Raw genomic sequence first — 23,331 nt, 5'->3', positions numbered from 1 at the left:
TAGACTATGATAACCAGTCTTTCAGTAGTCTGTCACACTTACCTTGAAATCAGATGCTGAGGATCCACATCTTACTCATCATTGTATTTTGTTCTATATACCTGGATCTTCAGGGGACCCGTGATCACAATACTCAATGTTTGGTTCTCTTAGGTGGGCTTAATTGAATTCCAAACTCTACATGTGGAATGGCTAAAGCCTTGGCCCTGTGCCTTCACCTTTATTCTACATGTTTCTAAACATAGTCTCATCCAGTTCTCTATCTTTGAATAATCTATGTTGATGATATCCACATTGCTATTTTCAGATAAGACCTTTTTAAAGATTTATATATTCAACCTGTTCATGTTTGTATAGTACTCGGGTATGTAATAGTCATCTTTTTTTTTTTTAATTAATTTATTTATTTTTGGCTGCGTTGGGTCTTCATTGCTGCGTGTGGGCTTTCTGTAGTTGCAGCAAGCGGGGTCCACTCTTTGCTGCGGTGCATGGGCCTCTCTTGTTGCAGAGCACAGGCTCTAGGCGCGTGCTTCAGTAGTTGTGGCACACGGGCTTAGTTCTTCCGTGGCATTGGGATCTTCCCGGACCAGGGCTTGAACCCATGTTCCCTGCATTGGCAGGCGGATTCTTAACCACTGCACCACCAGGGAAGTCCCTGTAATAGTCATCTTAAACTTTGTTTCACAATGCGTGCTAGATTTTCCTCTCATTCTGGACTTCAGTAATATTCCTCACATTATTAAGAGGCATTCCACCTACCCAGTGGCTGAAACCACATAATTCTTGGAATAATCCTTGAGTCTGAACCTCTTCCGTGCTTCTCCCATTAAGTCCAGCAGTGAACCTTGTCTTTTCTTTGAACATATCCTGATTTCCTACACCTCTTACATATTCATTGCTCCTTTAACCATGATTCACAGACTGCAATTGCCTTCTTTATTCCTTTGCTTCAGTGGTCTGTACATAGAATTAAACCTGGGTGTCCTAAATTTTGACTCATTTCTGATACTATCTACATGGAAATAGTGTCAGATTTTACAAGTTAAGTGTTCAGTCCCACATGGTTGTCCCCATGTCAGATGTCAATTGCAAGTCCAGATTATTACCTGTGCTTCTGACCAACTGGCTGTAGGTTGGAGGTTCCCATGACCCGCCCTTGGGTTCAGTTAATTTCCAAGGGTGGCTCTGAGAACTGAGAAACATTTACTTATGTTTACAACCAAGTGAAGAGGTACAAGGTCCGAAATGAAGAGGTACAAGAAGACAAGGTCTGAAGGATTCCTGAATGGGAGCGCTTCTGTCCCCAGAACTGGGGTGCACCCACCCTCCTGGCACATGGATATGTTCACCCATCCAGAGGTTGAGCAAATTTTGTTAAGAGTTCTTATAGAGCTTTAATATCTAGGCCCTCTCTCCTTTCCCAGAGGCCGGTGGGTGGCCTCTAATCACTTAAGACTAATCACTTAGTCTTTCTGGTGGTCAGTCCCATCCTGAGGTTATGTAGGAACCCTATGCTAAGTCACCTCATTAGCATCCTAATCACTTAGGAAATTACAAGGCTTTAGGAGCTCTGTGGAGGAAGACCATATATATTTCTTTTTATTTCTTTCTTTTATATTTCTTTTTATACCACACATAGAATTGTCACTAAATAGTTACTTCACATGAAGGCATTTTTTGAAACAGTTTTCTTCCAAATTAAGATTATGAGAGATTGTGGAATGATTCCTTGTTCTCTTCTTTCCTAGAAATCAGGAAAGTTGATGACCTTCTGCAGCATCACTTGCCAAATCACAGCATTCAAAATACTGTGGAACAATGCTGCAAACATAATACATTTGCAAATATTGTTAATCAGAGTGAAAGTCATTTTCTGTTAAAGCAAAATTGTGATATGTTTGACTTAACTGAAAAACCTTTAAAATCAAATATAAGTTTTGAAAACCAGAAGAGAAACTGTAACTTAAAGAACTCTGCTGAGTTTAATGGAGATGGGAAATCCCTTCTCCATGCTAATCACGAACAACCTTTTACTGAAATTAAATTTCCTGTAAGTGCAAAACCCATCAACAATAACTCCCTGTCCACTAAGCAACAGAGAACTCACAACATAGAGAAAGCCCATGTATGCAGTGAGTGTGGGAAAGCCTTCTTCAAGATGTCTCAGCTCTTTGATCATCAGAACGTTCATACTAGAGAAAAACCTCATGGATGCAGTCTGTGTGGGAAAGCCTTCTCCAGAAAATCCAGGCTCACTGAACATCAGAGAACTCATACGGGACTGAAACATTATGAGTGCACTGAATGCGATAAAACCTTCTTCAAGAAATCGCAGTTCAATAAACATCAGAAAAGTCATATGGGAGAGAAACCTTACACATGTAGTGAATGTGGGAAAGCATTCACCACAAAGTGTCTGCTCATTTATCATCAGCGAACTCATACAGGGGAGAAGCCCCATGGATGCAGTCTGTGTGGAAAAGCCTTCTCTACAAAGTTCAGTCTCACGACACATCAGAAAACTCATACAGGAGAGAAACCTTACATATGCAGTGAATGTGGAAAAGGCTTCATCGAGAAGAGGCGTCTTATTGCACACCGACGAACTCATACTGGTGAGAAACCCTTTGTATGCAGTGAATGTGGGAAAAGTTTCACCTTGAAGAAGAGTCTTATTCCACATCAGCGAACTCATACTGGAGAGAAACCCTATACATGCAATGATTGTGGAAAAGGCTTCACCTTGAAGAACCCTCTCATCAGACATCAGCGAACTCATACAGGAGAGAAACCCTATGTATGTAGTGTATGTGGAAAAGGCTTCACCATGAAGGGTGATCTCGTTGTACATCAGCGAACTCATATTGCAAAGAAACCATTTATATGCAGTGACTGTGGGAAAGGCTTCACTGTGAAGAGCCAACTGATTGTACATGAGCGAACCCATACCGGAGAGAAACCCTATGTGTGCAGTGAATGCGGTAAAGGCTTTCCAGCCAAGGCCCGGCTGATTGGACATCAGCGAACACACACAGGAGAGAAACCTTATATATGCAGTGATTGTGGAAAAGGCTTCATTCAGAAGGGCAATCTCATTGTACATCAGCGAACTCACACAGGAGAGAAACCCTATGTATGCAACGAATGTGGCAAAGGCTTATCCGCGAAAAGGAAGCTCATCGCACATCTGCGAACTCATACTGGAGAGAAACCATATATATGCAGTGAATGTGGCAAGGGCTTCACCGTGAAGAGTACCCTTGGTACACATCAGCAAACTCACACTGGAGAGAAACCGTACAAATGCAACGAGTGTGGTAAAGCCTTTAAGAAGAAGACACGCCTCATACAACATGAGAGATTTCACTCACGAAAGACTTCTTTGCATGTACTGAATGTGGAAAATTCTCTTTGTGCAAAAATGATCTCATTACCCATCAGAGAATTCACACAGGAGAGAAGCCATATGAATGCAGTGAATGTGGGAAAACCTTCACCACAAAGTCAGGGCTCAGTGTTCACCAAAGAAAACATACAGGAGAGAGGCCCTATGGATGCAGTGAGTGTGGGAAAGCTTTTGCCCAATTGTCAATCCTTGATAAACATAAGAGAATTCACAGGTAGTCACTTTGGGGAAGCCTGTTGCCGGTTGTAGACCCTCAAGATAATAGTATGCAGAGAAGAATCACAATGCAAAGAATGTGGTATTATCTTTAGTGATCAATTGCCTCATATTTTATATTGATGAAAAAATTTACAAAACTACTCGGATACAATCAGCCTTGGTGAAAATATTTTAGGACATTCTATGTCTAAAAAGTGTATACTGAGATAAAGCCTATGAGTGTGAAGGACTAGGAAAGCCTTCAGTGGAAATAAACCCTGTCATATGTGATCATCATAGATCATGAATGAATGAATATTTCTAATTGGTAGAAGTATAATTGTGGGAAAGCCTTTGCCCAGAAGTAATACCTCAACAGATGTCAGTTATCACTAGAAAAATACTTTCCTGTGGCAATGAATATGGCAGGGTTTGCAGTAATAAATATTGCTTCATCATTTGCCAGGAAATCCGTGCAGAAACACATTCTATATGGTGGACTTTAACAAAATATCAGACAACTTAATGAAGGAAAGAAGCCTTGGGGAAATGATGAATGAGAGCATTCTGTTACAAGTCTTAACTTAAGGGATACTACACCTCACAAGCAACTGAAGGATACCTTCAGCCATGTTTCTAGTTGCCCTGTCATTGATCTTATAAATTTTACATAGTGGCAGTTACTCTCATCATGGATTGAATTTTCATTATTTAACTTTTGCATTTCTTTGGTTCCAAGTTTGTGTTATTTCAGAAGATTTGAATACTTCAAAATGAAAAATGTACTCGTTTCGTAAGTATAACAACAGATTTGGATGTGTTTAACCAAGTTTGTAAGTACCATCAGGGGGGTTATAAAATTAATATAAATGTGATGTTTTTATAACTTTTAATTTTGAAGTAAGTTTAGAATCACAAAAACAAATATTCCAGAGATTTCCTAAATGCCCTTCAGCCCACTACTCCCAAAGGTAAAATCTTATAATAACCACACAGTAAACTGTGTGGTTATATAAGGTCAAATAGAGGAAAGTGAAACTGTTACAATGCTGTTAACTACAGGGTTTATTTCGATTGCACCAGTTTTAACATGTAGTAGTTTTTGTTTGGTTTTTATATATCGCCTTAAGAAACTTTATCACATATGTAGGTTCCTGTAACCAACATCCCAGTAAAAATTCAGAATGCTTTGTCAACACAGACTCCCTCATGCTACATCCTCATAGTCACATCCTTTCCCCGACACTAACCCTTGGCATCACAGATCTTTTTTGTCATTATAGAATATTAGAAAAATAGAATCGTTTAGGATGTATCCTTTTGAGGTTGACTGTTTGACCTTGTGAAATTGTAGAAAATAGACATATTGGTCTCTGTCCCTGGTTTCTGGCACAGAGCTTCTGAAACGCTTGTAAATTTCTACATGATAAGAGCGTGTGGAGCATCTCTTACTCTATTGATGTGATTCTGGGTGGGCTCCTGGATGGGGGTTGGTCACCAGAGAGACCCAGCCATGATTAGAAGCTTGGAATTTTCAGCCCACTCCCCATCTTCCAGAGAAGGGAGAGGGGCTAGAAATGGAGTTACTAATTAATCATGCCTATGTAAGGAAGCCTCCATGAAATCCCAATAGTAGGTATTTTGGAGAGCTTCTACATGGGTGAACACATTCAGATATGGGGAGAGTAACACACCGTAGCACAGGGACAGAAGCTCCTGTGCTTGGGATCCTCCCACACCTCGCCCTATTTTTGTCTTCATTTGGCTGTTCATCTGTATCCTTTATCATATCCTTTAATAAACTGATAAACGCAAGTGTTTCCCTGAGTTCTGTGAGCCATTTAGCAAAACTAATTGAACCCAAAGAAGAGGTTGTGGGAATCTCCGGTTTGTAGCCAAGTCAGACAAGTTGTAGGTAACTTGGGCACCTGCTACGTGTGATTGGCATCTGAAGTGGGGTAGAAGCAGTCTTATGGGACTGAGCCCTTAACCTGTGGGATCTGACACTATCTCCGAGTAGACAGTGTTAGAACTGAGTCACACTTAAGGACCCAGGTGGTGTAGTGGAGAATTGCTTGCTGTGGTTAAACGCCCCATCCTCGTTATTTGGTGACAGACATGTCAGAAGTGTTGCAAGTGTGGCAGTAGCATGAGTAAAAGAAATACAACTATGCATTTTTCCACTATAGACCTCAAGTAAATTCAACCTTAGATCCATCCAGAAGCTCTCTGCACATCCTTTCTGCCACAAGAATATCAGAGTTCATGCAACTGGCCGTACCCAAGGTATTCCTGCCTAAGGGTTCAAGGGCACCATCAGTTTGCTGGTTTTGCCCAAACTGATGACTAAAATGCATCTCATACCACGTTGGCCTTGGATAGGTGTCGGCCTCTGAAAATTTAATTTAGCTCTATGCCTGTGACCATCTCTTGCAGAGACAGGAAGGCAGTGGGGTGCCCATAAGACATTTCAGTGTCTTCCCACCCAGCAAAGTGATAGCAGCCGTTAAAGCTGCTCCCGTCCTAAATGCCAAAACCTCTGTGAGGTCATGGAGCCATGTGATGTCATAGGACCTGTGCACGGCCAGAACTTGGACTTCTGAAGCTAACCCAGAGCCCTCGCCAGACACACTCCTTCCAGGCGCTTGGCTTCCCTAGCAACAGCTACAGAAGCACTGCAGGGAGGACACATCACAATCAGAAGTGGTTTTGGACCGGGTTCAGCCTTTGGCAGCTTCCAGAGGAGTCTTCAGAGGCTCAAGATCTGCTGAGCCTGATTCTGGGTGAGGATCCCCAGTGAGGGGCCTTTGGGGTCGGTGAAGAGGGAATGCGTGTCAGTGACTGTGTTTGGGGTCTATTTGGGTTGAGTCACTGAGGAATCTGGGCGTGAGTGATGGAGCCTTAAATTAAGGCTTAATCTGAAGTGTTTAATGGTTGAAGGTCCTGTTGGTCAGGGTTTAGGGTCTATATGTTAGGTCTGCAAGACTCGGTAATTGAAAACTGGATGGAAGGTGTGAAACCAATGAGCACTGCTTCTCCCCTAGGTTAGCGATTTACTATCCAGCTCATGATCTGGAGAAGCCTGGAATTGGGGGAGGAGTGTCAATGGGCAAGAGTGTCTGTGGTAAATTTCAGATTGAATTTGAGGTCAGTGTTGTTTAGGGAGTACCGAGTTTGTCTGTGTTTGAGAGCACAGGAGTCGGGAAGTTTTGAGACCCATAGTCCCAGGCTAGTGGGTGTTTAGAGGCTCAACCTTTGGATCCTTCCTCAAGGTTCCTATTAAAAATTTGTCTCCTACATACTCTTCTCATTGTCCCCACAAAAATCAGAATAATGCACTGTGGTCAAGTGGTGTGTATAGGAATAAAGACAGGATATTTGTTCATTTTACTGCAAAATTTACTCTTGGATATTTCCTTTCAGATTTCTTTGACACAAGTAAGAACAACCATTTTCCTAAATTCTACTCCCCAATGAGAGCCATTTCAGTGAAAAAAAATTTTTTTCAGACTACTGTTCTAAAACTTGGGATCATCTGTATAAACATACATTCAAGAATCTCCCTATCTTCTAGGCTGTATCTTTTGCATTGTGTCTGGCAAATAATAAAAGTTCACGTTATTTCATCTTATAACCAGTATTTCATCTTTTCAGTTTTTTGAATTTCAGCAAGTCTGATAGTTGGGTACTTGTATCATATAGCTGTTTTAATTTGCATCTCCCTAATAACAAATGATGTAGACCATTTTTTCATATGCTTGTTTGCCATCTGTTATCTTTGATCAAGTGTCTTCAAAGTTTCGACCATTTTTAAAATTGGGGTTTCTTATTGTTGACTTTTTAAAAAATAGATTTATTTATTTATTTTTAATTTATTTTTGGCTGTGTTGGGTCTTCGTTGCTGCGCGCAGGCTTTCTCTAGTTGAAACGAGCAGGGGCTATTCTTCGTTGCGGTGCGTGGGCTTCTCATTGCAGTGGCTTCTCTTGTTGCGGAGCACGGGCTCTAGGCGTGCGGGCTTCAGGAGTTGTGGCACGTGCGCTCAGGAGTTGTGGCTCATGGGCTCTAGAGCACAGGCTCGGTAGTTGTGGCGCATGGACTTAGTTGCTCTGCGGCATGTGGGATCTTCCCGGACCAGGGCTCGAATCCGTGTCCCTGCATTGGCAGGCGGATGCTTAACCACTGCGCCACCAGGGAAGTCCCTTATTGTTGACTTTTAAGAATTCTTTCTATGTTCTGGGTATCAGTCCTTTACCAGTATAGGACTTATGGGATGAAAGTGTTGAGATTCTTCTGAGAGCCTTTTTTTGTTGTTGCCAATGGACCACTAAGTGTTCCAGCATCATTTGCTGAAAAGTCTATTTTTTTTTTAAATTAATTTTTGGCTGAGTCAGGTCTTAGTTGTGGCACTTGGGCTCTTCATTGTGGGGCACGGGCTTCAGAGCGTGTGGGCTCTGTAGTTTGCAGCACACAGGTACAAGGTATATGAAGGTACCATATGAAGGTATATGTGCACTCTTTGTAGTACTTTGTGACTTTTGTGTAAATCTAATATTTTCTCCAAATAAAAGTTTATTTAGAATAGGTATAATCAGGACTTCCTTGGTGGTCCAGTGGTAAAGAATCCACCTTCCAATGCAGGGGACATGGGTTCAATTCCTGGTAGGGGAAATAAGATCCCACATGCCACGGGGCAACTAAGCCCGCGTGATCTATGTGTTTGTCCTTAGCTATAACCTAAGCCACAACTAGAGAGAGAAAACCCACATGCCACAACTAGAGAGAAGCCTGCGCGCCACAACAAAAGGTCCCGCATGCCTCAACAAAGATCCCACATGGCACAGCTAAGACCTGATGCAGCCCCCCCCCCAAAAAAATTAAAGAAAATAAATATTTAAAAAATAAAATAGGTATAATCTATGTCAATTATATCTCAATAAAGCTATAAAAAATAGGTTTGATCTAGGGACTTCCCTCGCAGTCCAGTGGTTAAGACTCTGTCCTTCCAATACAGGGGTTTTGGGTTTGCTCCCTGGTCCAGGAACTAGCGCCCCAGCCAATAAATTAAAAAAAAAAAAAAAAGGTTTGATCTAGTTTCATCACTTAATCTCTTATTATAAACATTTCCATATTATAAAATGTTCTTGTATATATATAATTAATATTACGTGGCTGTAATAATATCACGGGTGTAATAATATGGCTGTAATAGTATCATAGTAGGATGGTAACTGGAGTCACATATAAAAGTTATACATTAAAGTGGGTATACTTGAAAAATGTAACTGATTCAGTTATGTTCAGTTTATATTATGATCCTCTCATTATCCAGATTCTTACATTATCACTCCAAGATTTGTTGTACTGTTTTTCTTGTATGTCCCAGATATCTCCATTTATTTTTAATCCAGGTAGCTTATAATTTTGCAATTGTAGTTGTTGTGTTTTAAAAAATATTCATACCCTATAAATTTTGTAGTATAGAACAGCAATTCATTTTAACAGCTTTATGGTCATAATTTACATATAACATTTACCAGTAGTAAGGGTATAATACAGTGACATTTAGCAAGTTTATAGAGTTGTGCCATCACCATGATCCAATATTTAGAAATTTTCATAACCCCAAAAAGTAAACTGGGTATAATGAGAATCTACCGTATCGCACAGGGAACTCTACTCAATGCTCTGTGGTGACCTAAATAAGAAGGAAATCCAAAAAACAGGGGATATATGTATACATATAGCTGATTCACCTTGCTGTACAGTGTAAACTAACACAATACTGTAAAGCAACTATACTCCAATAAAAATTAAAATAAGATAAAATAAAATTCTATATAAAAAGAAAAGTAACTGGATAGTTGATTTGTTGAGTTTTGAGAACTCTTTATTCTGAATATAAGTCCTTTTATCACATGTTAAATGTGTCAATATTTTCTCCCAATCTCTGGCTCCACTCATAACTTTTCTTAAAGTTGTGCTTAAAAATACAAAAGTTTTTCATTTTAATTAAGTCCAACTTATTATTTTTTCTTTTATGTCTCAACCTTTATTGTCTTGCTACAGAACTCTTTGGCTAACTTAAACTTAGGTTCGTGGAGATTATCTCCTAAGTTTCTTACTTTTACCTCTTATATTTAGGTCTGTGATCTATTTCCAGTTAATTTTTGTGTCCGCTTAGAGTTATGGGTCTTAGGTTATTTTTCTGCAAATAGGTATACAATTATCCCAGCCTCTTTTGTTGAGAAGATTTACCCCATGGAAGTATCTTAGTGTCTTGACCAAATAGCTATCGATGTTAACACTTTTGGACTCCCAATTGTGGTTGTGCCTTTTTCATTGGCTCCACACCTTTACTGGCCTCATTTTTAGTGGCCTTTCCCCGAGGCTCTAATCCCAGTCAAAATTTAGGCTTCATCCCAGCAGCTCTTTTCTTCTGGACCTGATGGCCTGTTCCACACTGTGCCGGTTTCTCGAAATCGTATTCTGTCCTAAAAGCCGCTTCCTGCAAGAAATGTTCCTCCAAAGCTTTCTGGGGATGTCCGATTACTGGATGTATTGCCGTTTCTCTTTCCGGGAATTCGCTCTCTGCTGCTATACCGACAGCGGAACTCTTGGTCCCTTTGGAAACCCGCCCCCCTCCTTTTTTAATACAAGGTGTAAAATAAAGGCCGCGGCAATATTACTTTCCTGCCCAGTCCGTCGAACGCAGTTTAGGTAGCTCCGTATTTGCCTCGCAGACCTCGAGTCTCTGAAAATCTGCTAATTTTCTGAAGAGTCGAAGTGACAGGTAATGAAATAATTTCAGTGGCTTCCCACCTTCCGGACCATCCAGGGCTCCCGGCCCCAAACCCGCCCCTTGGCCTTCTGTACGTCAGGTGTCCCAACATGGCCGCCCCCTGGGGCCGCGGAGAGCTGGGCGCGGACATATTGCCTCTCTGGGAAATACCGGAATCTGCTCCTCCGCCTTTCTTGAAACGCCTCAGACCATCTTCGGCCGCCGTAGGCGGGCGAAAAATCTGGGCGACGGGTCCAGAAGTAGAAGCGGTTCGCGGAAGGTTACGTTTAGACTCTCCCTGTGGGCTGGGAAAAATCGGGTCAGTGTGTGCATTTGTCCCTTGAAGTTTTGTGTGTGTGTGTGTGTGTGTGTGTGTGTGTTTTCTCATGAGAGGTGTGTCTATGACAGCGTGACGTGACTCCTACAGGGTGGAAATGGTGTAGTGTGGACTCACGGATTATTTGGAGGGTCTGGTGGGAAACGCCAAAGTGGAGGTATTTGGGAGGAACCAGCAGAGTCTGGCACGTCTCTCTGTGGTTGGGGTGCTTTGGTGGGGAGTCGTTAAAACGGTTAAGAATCTGTAGAGATCAGCGACCGTGTCCTGACTGGCAAGGTGTGGGGGTCTTTGCGGATCATTCTGTAGAGGATGCAGGTGGTATTTACGATGGTAACAGCTTCAGGTTTGGGAATTAATGTGGGGCTCAGTGATGTTGAGGCTAAGGTGGACGGTCATCATGTGGGGATGTCTGGTCCAGGTTTCGGATTAATAAAGAAGTGTGTAGTGTCTGTGGTACAAAGAGGCTTGTGAGGGCTGAAGCTTGGGACGCCTGGCTGGTGGTTTCGTTGAGTTTCCAGCCTCCATCGCTGGGAAGGAAGGTGGTGCAGCCCAGGACAGGAGTTCGAAACCTTCTGCTTTTTAGGCTTTTATCTAGGGGGATGAGTAACTGCAGACCGAGGGACTAATCCAGCCACACCCGTCTGTTACGTATCGTCTATGGCTGCTTTCGCAATGCGAAGGCAGAATTGAAACGTTGTGACAGATCTTAACCCTCGAAGTAGAAATGTATAGTATCTATCCCTTTGTAGAAAATGTTTGCCAACGCCTGCACTCACCACTTAATATATAGCAGTGGACACTGTTGCTTTTTTGCCTGACAAACATTCCCTCCTTCTTCTTTGCTAATAGAATCTCTGTTTTCAGTTATCCATCCTTCTGGTAGCGTGACCCATATGCCAGTACTGGTTGGTCTTAGTTAATCCTGGTGGTTTCAGTTCCCGTTGCTAGAGATCAATTAGTATGAAATGAGCTCAGGTATATAGTGCAGTTCCAGCCAGCAGTATATGTGAAAATCTGCTTGGGATTTATTGGGGGGAACGTTTTGTCTTTTCCATAAGTAATTCCTTGCGGCTCTTTTTCCACGTCGATGATGATGTCGTCTGAATATAACCTTAATCTTCTGTCCAGTTTCTACTGTTTATAATTCATTCTTATCTCAATGCATTGTCTCTACTCTCCAGTACAAAGGAAGAAAGTGAATGGGGTGGCAGTGGACGTCTGTGTCCTATTGCCTACCCTAAAATTCACCTGCTAGATGGTCTGGAGTTAACATGTTTCCAGGATGGAAGAATCATAAAATTATGAGTTCGTCCAGGATTTCAAATGTAATGAAATAAAAAAGTTCATTGTATTCTTTCAGGGCAAAAAAAATGTCTATTTTATCTGTTATGTCCCCTATGAATTCCTTATATTTGCACCAGGTTTCTTTCTATCTCACTACAAATGGATATGTGTTGTTGGTCTTTTTAAAGAACAGGCTTTTCCAAAAAGTTAATTTTATTGAAGTATAATTGATTTACAATGTTGTGGTAATTTCTGCTGTACAGCAAAGTGATTCAGTGATACACATATATACATTCTTTTTCATATTCTTTTCCATTATGGTTTATCACAGGATATTGAATATAGTCCCCTGTGCTATACAGCAGCACCTTTTTGTTTATTCATTCTATGTATAATAGTTTGCATTTACTGATCCCAAACTCCCAATCCATCCCTCTCCTAGTCCCCCTCCTTTAGGGCAACCACAAATCTGTTCTCTGTGTAAAGAACAGGCTTTTTCAACTCTTCCATTTATATATTTTTTAATGCTTATTTATTTTGGTTGCGCTGGGTCTTAGTTGCAGCAGGTGGGCTCCTTAGTTGTGGCTCCTTAGTTGTGGCTCACGGGCTCCTTAGTTGTGGCACGTGGGCTCCTTAGTTGCAGCTCACCAGCTCCTTAGTTGCAGCTCGCTGGCTCCTTAGTTGTGGCATGCAAACTCTTAGTTGCAGCATGCATGTGGGATCTAGTTCCCTGAACAGGGATTGAACCCAGGCCCCCTGCATTGGGAGCACAGAATCTTAACCACTGCGCCACCAGGGAAGTCCTCACTTACTTGTTAATTTAAAAGGTCTACAAGTTAATCAGTATAAAATTAATGGGTATATATAAAACAGTCATTGCCCAGCTTGAGAAACAGAACACTGCCAGCACCCCAGTGGTGTTCTGTGAGCCACTTCCCAATTATATTACATCTTCATACTCAAAGGTAATTACCATCCTGTTTGAGATACCAAGCAGTTTAAGTCTTTTCTTTATAGTTGTATCATATAAAAAATTAATCATTCCTAATCATTATATTTTATTTAGTTGTACCTATTTTTAACTACATGTCAATGTTACTATACAGCTTTTTTTAACTGTCAGTCTCCTTTTACTCGATATTTTAAAGAATTATTCATGCTTTTGCACAGAGGTTTTTTGGGGTTTTTGTTTTGTTTTGTTTTTTGTTTTTGTTTGTTTTTTTTTCCCCCTCTGTAACAAGGGTCAGGCAAACATATTGTATGAATATCTATACAGTAAACATTTTAGGAGTTGCAGGACACAGAAGGTCTCTCACATTGCTTTTTGGTTTTGTTTTACAGTCCTTTGAAAATGTAGAAAGTATTCTTAGCTTGCAAGCTGGGTAAACATTGTTTTTTAATAGCATTCCATAGTTTGAATATATGTCAGTTTTTTCTACTATTAATTAAGCTTGTAATGCTTGCAGTTTGGGTTGTTATGAATAATGTTGCTGCAAAAATTCTTTTACATATCTTCTGGTTCAATGTGTCCTTATTTTATTGGGGGATAGGTATATAACTTAGATGTATACCTCAGAGTGAGATTTCTGTGTCTTAGGATGTGTATAACTTCAGCCTAAATGGATGATGCCAAAATGTTTTCCAAAGTGGCTGTCCAGTTCCTCCAGCGGAATATAATTTGCATTATGTTGTGCTTCATGTTTTTTTTTTTGAATGAGAACTCTTTTTTAAAAAAAATATTTATTTACTTATTTGGCTGCTCCGGGTCTTAGTTGCGGCATGTAGGATCTAGTTCCCTGACCAGGGATCGAACCCGGGCCCCCTGCATGGGGAGTGCGGAGTCTTAGCTAGTGGACCACCAGGGAAGTCCCTATGGTGTGCTTCATATATAGCTTGTTTAAAATATCTTTCCATACCCTAATATCATTGAGAGATTCTCCTATATTATCCCCTGAAGTTTTTATTAATTTGCCTCTCCCACTGAAATTGACAGTTCTCCCCCCAAATGATTTTTGTGTATATTGTGAGATGGCGTTCAACATTGTTATCTGAATCCCCCAACCCCCAGCATGAATATCTGATTGTCCCAGCACCATTTTTAAAAAGAGACATCCTTACCCTCTTGTCTGTAATGGTACTTTTGTTTTCAAGTCTCTATATATGCATGAGTCTGTTTATAAGCATTTGATTTTGTTCCATTTGTCTATCATTGTACTAATATTGTACTGTCATAACTAAAGTCACTTTAAGTCCTCATAATTGATAGATGGATATAGTTATCAGCTTAGGATTTTGATTGAGGTTTCATTGGATTTATATATATATTTGGGAAACATGACATCTTTATTTTTATTTTTTATTTTTTAAAAAGTTTTATTGGAGTACAGTTGACTTACAATGTTGTATTAGTTTCAGGGGTACAACAAAGTGATTCAGTTATACATATACATATATTCATCCTTTTTCAGATTCTTTTCCCATATAGGTTGTCACAGAATACTGAGTTGAGTTCCCTGTGCTCTACAGTAGGTCCTTGTTGGTTATCTATTTTATATATAGTAGTGTGTGTATGTTAATCCCAAGCTCCTAATTTATCCCTCCCCTCTACGTTTCTCCTTTGGTAACCATAAATTTGTTTTCAAAATCTGTGAGTGTGTTTCTGTTTTGTAAATAAGTTCATTTGTATCATTTTTTAAAAATTAGATTCCACATATAATGGTATAATACGGTATTTGTCTTTCTCTGTCTGTCTTACTTCACTTAGTATCATAATCTCTAAGTCCATCCATGTTGCTGCAAATGGCATTATTTCCTTCTTTTTCATGGCTTAGTACTATTCCATTGTATCTATGTACCACATCTTTATGCGTGCCTCTATCAATGGACATTTGGGTTGCTTCCATGTCTTGGCTACTGTAAATAGTGCTGCAATGAACATTGGGGTGCGTGTATCTTTTTGTATTATGGTTTTTTCTGGATATATTCCCAGGAGTGGGATTGCTGGGTCACATGGTTGTTCTCTTAAAAAATATAAAAAGAGAACATACTGTTCTCCATAGTGGTTGTACCAATTTACATTCCCACCAACAGTGTATGAGGGTTCCCTTTTCACCACACCCTCTCCAGCTTTTATTGTCTGTAGAATTTTTGATGATGGCCATTCTGACCAGTGTGAGGTGATAACTCATTGTAGTTTTTATTTGCATTTCTCTGATAACTAGAGATGTTGAGCATCTTTTCATGTGCTTTTTGGCCATCTGTATGTCTTCTTTGGAGAAATGTCTATTTAGATCTTCTGCCCTTTTTTTAAAAAAATACATTGATTTTTAAAAATTTTTATTTATTTATTTATTTATTTTTGGTCACGTTGGGTCTTTGTTGCTGCTCACGGGCTTTCTCTGGTTGCAGTGAGCAGTGCAGGGGGCAGTGGCTACTCTTTGTTGTGGTGCACGGGCTTCTCATTGCTGTGGCTTCTCTTCTTGTGGAGTACAGGCTCTAGGTGCATGGGCTTCAGTAGTTGTGGCACACAGGCTCAGTAGTTGTGGCTCACGGGCTCTAGAGCGCAGGCTTAGTAGTTGTGGAGCACGGGCTTAGTTGCTCTGCAACACATGGGATCTTCCCAGACCAGGGATCAAAGCCATGTCCCCTAAACTGGCAGGCGGATTCCTAACCACTGCACCACCAGGGAAGTCCCATTCTGCCCATTTTTTGATTGGGTTGTTTGGGGGGGTTTTTTGACATAGAGCTGCATGAGCTGTTTGTATATTTTGGAGATTAATCCCTTGTTGGTCACTTGGTTTGCAAATATTTTCTCCCATTCTGTGGATTGTCTTTTCTTTTTGTTTATGGTTTCCTTTGCTGTGCAGAAACTTTTAAGTTTTATTAGGTCCCATTCATTTATTTTTGTTTTTATTTTCATTACTCTAGGAGGTGGATCAAAAAAGATATTGCTGCAATTTATGACAGAGTGTGCTGTCTGTATTTTCCTCTAAGAGTTTTATAGTGTCCGGTCTTACATTTAGGTCTTTGATCCATTTTGAGTTCATTTTTGTGTATGGTGTTAGAGAATGTTCTAATTTCATTCTTTTTTTAAAAATTTTTTATTTATTTGTTTATTTATTTATGGCTGTGTTGGGTCTTCATTTCTGTGCGAGGGCTTTCTCTAGTTGCGGCAAGTGGGGGCCACTCTTCATCGTGGTGCGCGGGCCTCTCACTATCGCGGCCTCTCTTGTTGCGGAGCACAGGCTCCAGATGCGCAGGCTCAGTAGTTGTGGCTCATGGGCCTAGTTGCTCCGCGGCATGTGGGATCTTCCCAGACCAGGGCTCGAACCCGTGTCCCCTGCATTGGCAGGCAGATTCTCAACCACTGCGCCACCAGGGAAGCCCTAATTTCATTCTTTTACATGTAGTATCTAGTTTTCCCAGCACCACTTATTGAAAGACTGTCTTTTCTCCATTATACTTGCCTCCTTTGTCATAGATTAATTGACCATAGGTGCGTGGGTTGACATGACGTCTTGAAAATGCTTGGTTTTCTGAATCGTATTCATAGTTCATCTTTCCATTTATTTAAGTCTGTTAAAATTTGTGTCAGTATTCCTACTTATCATATATTTTTTATATTCTTCAAAATGATTTTGTTTATAAATTTTGTTTGTTGGTGACCTATTTGTTCTGTCAGTTAATGGGATAGGCGTGTTAAGTCTTCAACCGTTAGTCTGGATTTATTTCTTCTTGGTTTTTTGGGTCCATTTTTGCTGTATATATTTCAAAGCAATATTATTAGATGCATAGAAATTGCAAATTTCTATCATGTGCTGAATTGAACCTCTTACTAGCAAGCATTTCTCTTTCTCTGTAGTAATGTTTAGGCTTTCTGGTCCATTTTGTCTGAGAATACACCAGAGTGTCTGTGGTTACTCTTTCCATGGTTTATCTTTTTCTAACCTTTTATTCTCCAGCTTTCCATATCATTATGTTTCATACATGTCACCTAGAGTAGCATGTTATTGGGTTTTGTGTAACTAACTCGATTCCTTGTTCTGTTTATACTGAATATAATTCTTAGTATGTTTTGTTTTAAAATAGTCATCTAAGTGTACTGTATTTGCCCCACTAGTTCTCTATTCCTTCTTCTCTTTTTTTGCCTTGTTTTGAATGAATTTCTTCTCATTCTGTTTCCCCCTTCCTTTAGGATGGAAATTATGTACTTTGAGACAATTGTTAGTTTTTACCATGACACTAGAAATTACATACAGCATGGAAGCTTTCTTTGTCAAATGTTTACATTGATTAGTACTTTTACACTCTTCTCTGACAGGGGTCTTAAGCATCTCAACTTTATTTACCAGTTTCCAATTTATTTACAATATTGTGTACTTTTAAAAAATGTTATCTTAAACCGACTAAGGTATTATTGTCATTGCTTAATAAGAGAATGCTTCTGGTTTGCCCAGTACATTGGTTTTCAAACTGAAGTGTGTGTACTCACAGGGTGTATAGAAACGTTTGAGGAGGTTCCTGAGCGCACACGGTTTAAAGGAAAGCAGTGCCCAGCGCCTCTCCTCCCATATGGTCCCTTTTGTATAACTGAGCTGCCTGAGAGTCTCCTGCTCCTGAGGCCTGCTGCTGGGATGGATCTCGTTTCCCTCATCCCCTCTGACAGTCACCCCACTTCAACTTCACAGGATAAAGGAATACCCCCATCACAGTCAGAAGCTTAGGCTTTTTGGCCAGAGGAATAAAGTCTTCTGGGGTAAAAAAGGGACACTCAGCAATGCTGTGGCCATTGGGTTAAGGTGAGCGCCCAGGAGCAGCGTTAGCATCTGGGCCCAGAGGAAATGTACCCTCAGCTTGAATTTTCTCCTCAACCCACAGGTCCTGACTCCCCAGGAGCAAAAGAATCAGTAGAAGGAGGAAGAAGTTACAGGATTTGGTATCAGCATTACTGAGGACATGCTTGATTGAAGACAGAACCGAATTTAGGGCAGATCCAGAAGACACAGCAACAAAACCTCCCTGTTGCCAGCTGTTTTCAGAAAACAGAAGAAAATGATCCAGGCCCAGGTGACTTCTGGTTTGTTTTATTCTTTCCTTTGTTCCCGAATGGGTTTGTTAGTTGTCTGAGTCATTCTAGCTAATGATTGCATCTAAGGGTGTCTTGGGGACCCGGTGTGTCTTTGTAGCCTGCTTCTGAAGTGAGGGTGATCCTGGGGGTGCCAGAAATTCAGCCGGTGTCTGAAGCAAGAGCAGTTCTATGGGGACTGTTTTCTATGGAGACAGTTCTATGGGGACTGTTTTCTCAGGCTTTGCAGTATGTCTGACTCTTGATTTCCATGTTCGGATCCGAATTCTTTCTTTTTAATTAATTAATTAATTTATTTATTTTTGGCTGTGTTGGGTCTTCATCGCTGCACGTGGGCTTTCTCTAGTTGCAGTGAACGGGGGCTACTCTTCATTGTGGTGTGCGAGCTTCTCATTGCGGTGGCTTCTCTTGTTGCGGAGCACGGGCTCTAGGCGCACGGGCTTCAGTAGTTGTGGCACGAGGGCTCAGTAGTTGTGGCTCACGAGCTCTAGAGTGCAGGCTCAGTAGTTGTGGCACACGGGCTTAGCTGCTCCGCGGCATGTGGGATCTTCCCGGACCAGGGCTCGAACCTGTGTCCCCTGCATTGACAGGCAGATTCTTAACCACTGCGCCACCAGGGAAGTCCCCAAGTTCGAATTCTTAATCTACCATTTTCTTTTCTTTTCTTTCTTTTTTTGCCCACACCACATGGCTTGCAGATCTTAGTTCCCTGACCAGGGTTGGAACTGGTACCCCCTGCAGCGGAAGTGTGGAGTCCTAACTACTGGACTGCCAGGGAATTCCTGGCAATTTATTTCCTGGCAAAATAAATATATTGCATTTATTTTTGTTCATTACACAACTGACTTAAGAATATATTTAAAGGCTGAAATCATAACAAAGTACACATATCAAAAAACAAGTTTCTTCTTCATACACTTTAAACATGCTTATTAAACATTTAGTTTCTTATAATTCTGGCATCTTGAGTCACTTTCCAGAAGATTCTGATTGACTGGCTGTAAAGACACAGTCATCCCGATTCCACTGGCATATATGTTTGTCCCATACATATATATATACACATATATATATAAACATACATGTATGTATGTATGCATGTGATGTTCTAGGTTAACAAGAAGATTTAACTTCTACATATTATAGAAACGTCTGTGAGGGACTTCACTGGCGGTCCAGTGGTTAAGACTCTGTGCTTCCACTGTAGGGGGCACAGGTTCGATCCCTGGTCGGGGAACTAAGATCCTGCAAGCCACGCGACGTGACCAAAAAAAAAAAAAAAAAAGAAACAGCTAATGATAAATGGATGGATGACTGACTACACAATTACAGTTAGTTGGATCCTAGTATTTTATTAGGCTTTTGCTTCTTCCATGTGTCTTAAAAACAAACAACCCCCTAGATATACAGATCTAGCCTATAAAGTGGAAATGAGAAGACAAACTTTAACATTTCTTCCATATCATCAAAAAGAGATCAATTCATTAAACACCACTGTTATTACAGGAAACCCTGACATTTGACGATGTGGCCGTGGACTTCACGTGGGAGGAGTGGCAGCTCCTGGCCCCTCCTCAGAAGGACCTGTATCGGGATGTGATGCTGGAGAACTATAGCAACCTCCTGTCTGTGGGTGAGGACGGCTCTCCTGGGTCCCTGAGAGGGTCCCCAGTCAGTGGGGTTTCCTTTCTCAGCTTCTGAAAGCTTTGGATTGTCTGTGATGCTCTTTAGCAGTAGATTCTCAGTCCCGTCTCTGGCCCAAGAGAAGTGGGTATATTCTCCCTTCTCTTGAGAGAAACGCCTTTATTTTGTAGCTGTGTATAATGCTGTGATTTATATTAAGAATATATATATTTGGTCTTCATCCCCAATTCTGGCACAGAGCGCCTAGAATCCATGGAATTTCCTAAGTTATAAGAGGGTAAAGGAGAAATGGGTGTCTTTTGTTATTCATATAAGGGACCCTTGCCACCGCATCTGAGTTTATGTTAATGAGGTGATTTTTGGAAGGCCATTCGATAACCTAAGATTGGGGGCTGGTTGCCGAGCTCACCACCCATGATTTAGAGGGTTGCAACTTTCAGTCCCACCTCCACCCCACCTCTGGGGAGAAGAAAGGGGCTGGAGATTAAATCATAATCACCAAAGCCCGATGATTTTTTTTTTTTTTTGACAATTAGAACATAGTTTAATAAGTCCTTGGGCAGAGGAGTTTGATTCTTCTCTGCATACCTGTATATGCATACTGCAAACAACAATGCTTTAAAAATGATTAACACAATGACCACAGCTTGTACGATTTTAACTCCAATAATGAATAATTTCCATATCTGCTACAACATATAAAGAGTTTCTACTAAACAATCGGTCATTTATAATTAAAAATTAAGCAGCAGGGCTTTCCTGGTGGCGCAGTGGTTGAGAGTCTGCCTGCCAATGCAGGGGACACGGGTTCGAGCCCTGGTCTGGGAAGATTCCACATGCCGCGGAGCGACTGGGCCCGTGAGCCGCAATCACTGAGCCTGCGCGTCTGGAGCCTGTGCTCCGCAACAAGAGAGGCCGCGATAGGGAGAGGCCCGCGCGCGGCGATGAAGAGTGGCCCCCGCTTGCCGCAGCGGGAGAGGGCCCTCGCGCAGAGGCGGAGACCTAACACAGCCAAAAATAAATAAATAAATAAATAAAAATTAAAAAAAAAAAAAGAAAGATGTCTCTGCTTAGGCTGACTAAATACACTGAAAGGAAACACAAAATCAATGTTAGCTGAAAATTAAAAAAAAAAAAAAAAAATTAAGCAGCAACTGTGAGGGTTTCTTGTCACACCCATTTTCTATGCATTTACCATTTTCCAGCTCTCTCCCCCATTAGGTCAGTGGTTCTCAACTGGGGCCAATTTGGTTCCCAGGGGACATTTGGCAATGTCTGGAAATATTTCAAAGCCTCATGATTTAATCTGTCATGGCTATATAGTGAAGCCTCCATGAAACCCCACAGGGACAGGTTCGGAGAGCTTTCAGATTGGTGGCCACTTGGCGGTGCCAGGGGAGGGGTGCCCCCAGAGAGAGCATGGAAGCTCTGTGGCCTTTCCCACATGCCTTGTACTGTATTCTCTTCTATCTGGCTGTTCCTGAGTTGTATCCTTTTATTTTTTTATTGATTTATTTTTAATTTTTACATTTTTATTTATTTTTTTATTGGAGTAGAATTGCTTTACAATGTTGTGTTAGTTTCTGCTGTACAATGAAGTGAATCAGCACTATGTATACCTATATGCCCTCCCTCTTGGACCTCCCTCCCCCTCTCCCCCGCCACATCTAGGTCATCACAGAGCACCGAGCTGAGCTCCCTGTGTATCTTTTTATAATAAACTGATGACCTAGTAAGTAAACTGTCTTCTTGAGTTCTGTCTGCTGCTCTAGTGAGTTAATTGAACCCGAGAAAGGGAGTCATGGGAACCTCTGATCTATTCATGGTTGATCAGAAGCCCAGGAAACAGCCTGAATTTACAGTCGGTGCCAGAAATGCAGGAGCGGAGTTGAAGTCTTATGGGAGTGTACCACTAACCTGTATTATCTGACCCTATCACCAGGTAGATCGTGTCAGAATTGAATTAAATCGGAGGACACCCCGTCAGTGTCAGTTGGTGTCGCAGAATTCCTTGATGTGTGGAATACCCACATATCTGGTGTCAGAAGTGAAGTAGAAGTATTGACAGGAGAGGAGACTCACAGAGGGGTGTATTTTTCCTTCAAAATGTGAAAACTGTATTGTCCTCAGAGGTAGGATTCTGCGGTTTTCACGGACCCCACGCCCCATTCACTGGGTCTAAATCTTGTATCATTTTCCATGAATAGGTTTTCAAGCCAGCAAACCAAATGTACTGTCCAGGTTGGGTCAAGGAGAACCATGGACGATGGAAGATGAAATACACTGTCAAACCCGTTCAGGTGAGTGAGAGACCAGCAAGGCGACTGGCTGTGGAAATCCCGGTGCTGGACCTCTTTTTCTTTGTAGGAATTTAGAGAAAAATGTATCCCTTCTTAGGGAAGACTCTATCTTTTCTGGGATTTGTTTCTTCTTTATTTTATTGCCATCTTGATTTTTGTTTGCATAGTTTTCTTTTTCCTAGGATTCTCATATCTTTTTTTTTTTTAATAAATTTATTTATTTATTTTTTGGCTGGACTTGATCTTCATTGCTGCATGCAGGGTTTCTGTAGTTGCGGCGAGCGGGGGCTACTCTTCATTGCAGTGCATGGGCTTCTCATTTCAGTGGCTTCTCTTGTTGTGGAGCACGGGCTCTAGGCACGTGGGCTTCAGTAGTTGTGGCATGTGGACTCAGTAGTTGTGGTTCGTGGGCTCTAGAGCACAGGCTCAGTAGTTGTGGCACACGGTCTTAGTTGCTCTGTGGCATGTGGGATCTTCTTGGACCAGGGCTCGAACCCGTGTCCCCTGCATTGGCAGGCGGATTCTTAACCAATGCACCACCAGGGAAGTCCCCGGATTCTCATATCTTTTCCTTCTTCTTCATACACTTCCACCTCCTTTTCTATGAAATTCCACCTTCTAAGGCCTCTCTCCAAAGAGAAAACTTTGAATTCCTCACTGTCTTCTGGTTACTGCACCTTTCTGCCCCACTGGTAATGTTGATTTCCTTCCTCACATCCACCCCATCTTGGATGCCAAGCCCCAAAATAAACTGGTCTTCACTGTGCCTTGTCCCTGCTCTGAGGTTCTCCAAAGGTTTTTTTTTCCATTTTACTCAATGATCTCCTAACCTTCCAAGTTTTCTTCATTCTAACAAGCTAATAAACTCCTTCGGTTCCCTGGAGAAGACTCCCAAATTGCTCTCTCCCCAGTGTGCTCCACCACAGACTTGGCTTCTATATAATTTACTCATCTCAATGGCAGCTTTCCTGAGTTTCCAATAACTGCAAGGACCTAGGATCATCTTCCCTACCAGGAAACCCTAGAGGTTTAGATTCTCCCTTACTCCTGTGCATCCTCCATCCTGGCCATTCAGGCGTTACCTCACATGTTCCCCATCTGCAGAGCTCTCTTCTGTTAAGGGGTCTGCTGTTCATGATGATTTTTTAACTAGAAATGTTATTTTAACATCCTGTGTTCTCAGTTCCAGCCTCAACCCAATCATAACTCTTGCCTACTTTGAATTATTAATTCCTTTGTGTATTTACTGATTTTGAACTTTCTTCTCGTTGATTGTAGACCTTACTATTGTCTTCATT

General features: G+C 41.3%; 1 protein-coding gene across 2 annotated transcripts in view; it reads left to right on the top strand.

Annotated features, from left to right (window-relative positions):
* The window catches only part of LOC132354197 (zinc finger protein 615), a 66,898-nt gene that overhangs the window by 38,580 nt on the left and 4,987 nt on the right, over positions 1-23,331 (top strand). The window contains exons 1-4 of one of the 2 annotated variants that reach the window (XM_059905918.1): positions 10,618-10,702; positions 17,882-18,070; positions 19,596-19,722; positions 21,941-22,033. In XM_059905918.1, the coding sequence (XP_059761901.1) occupies positions 18,056-18,070; positions 19,596-19,722; positions 21,941-22,033 (235 nt within the window). In that variant the 5' untranslated portion in view covers positions 10,618-10,702; positions 17,882-18,055. Of the gene's footprint in view, positions 1-2,261; positions 10,703-17,881; positions 18,071-19,595; positions 19,723-21,940; positions 22,034-23,331 lie in introns of those variants that run through there. The other variant, XM_059905919.1, reaches the window with a different exon arrangement.

The sequence above is a fragment of the Balaenoptera ricei genome, chromosome 19, assembly GCF_028023285.1.
Source record: "Balaenoptera ricei isolate mBalRic1 chromosome 19, mBalRic1.hap2, whole genome shotgun sequence".
NCBI lineage: Eukaryota > Metazoa > Chordata > Mammalia > Artiodactyla > Balaenopteridae > Balaenoptera > Balaenoptera ricei.
This window is presented reverse-complemented; position numbering and strand designations above follow the sequence as displayed.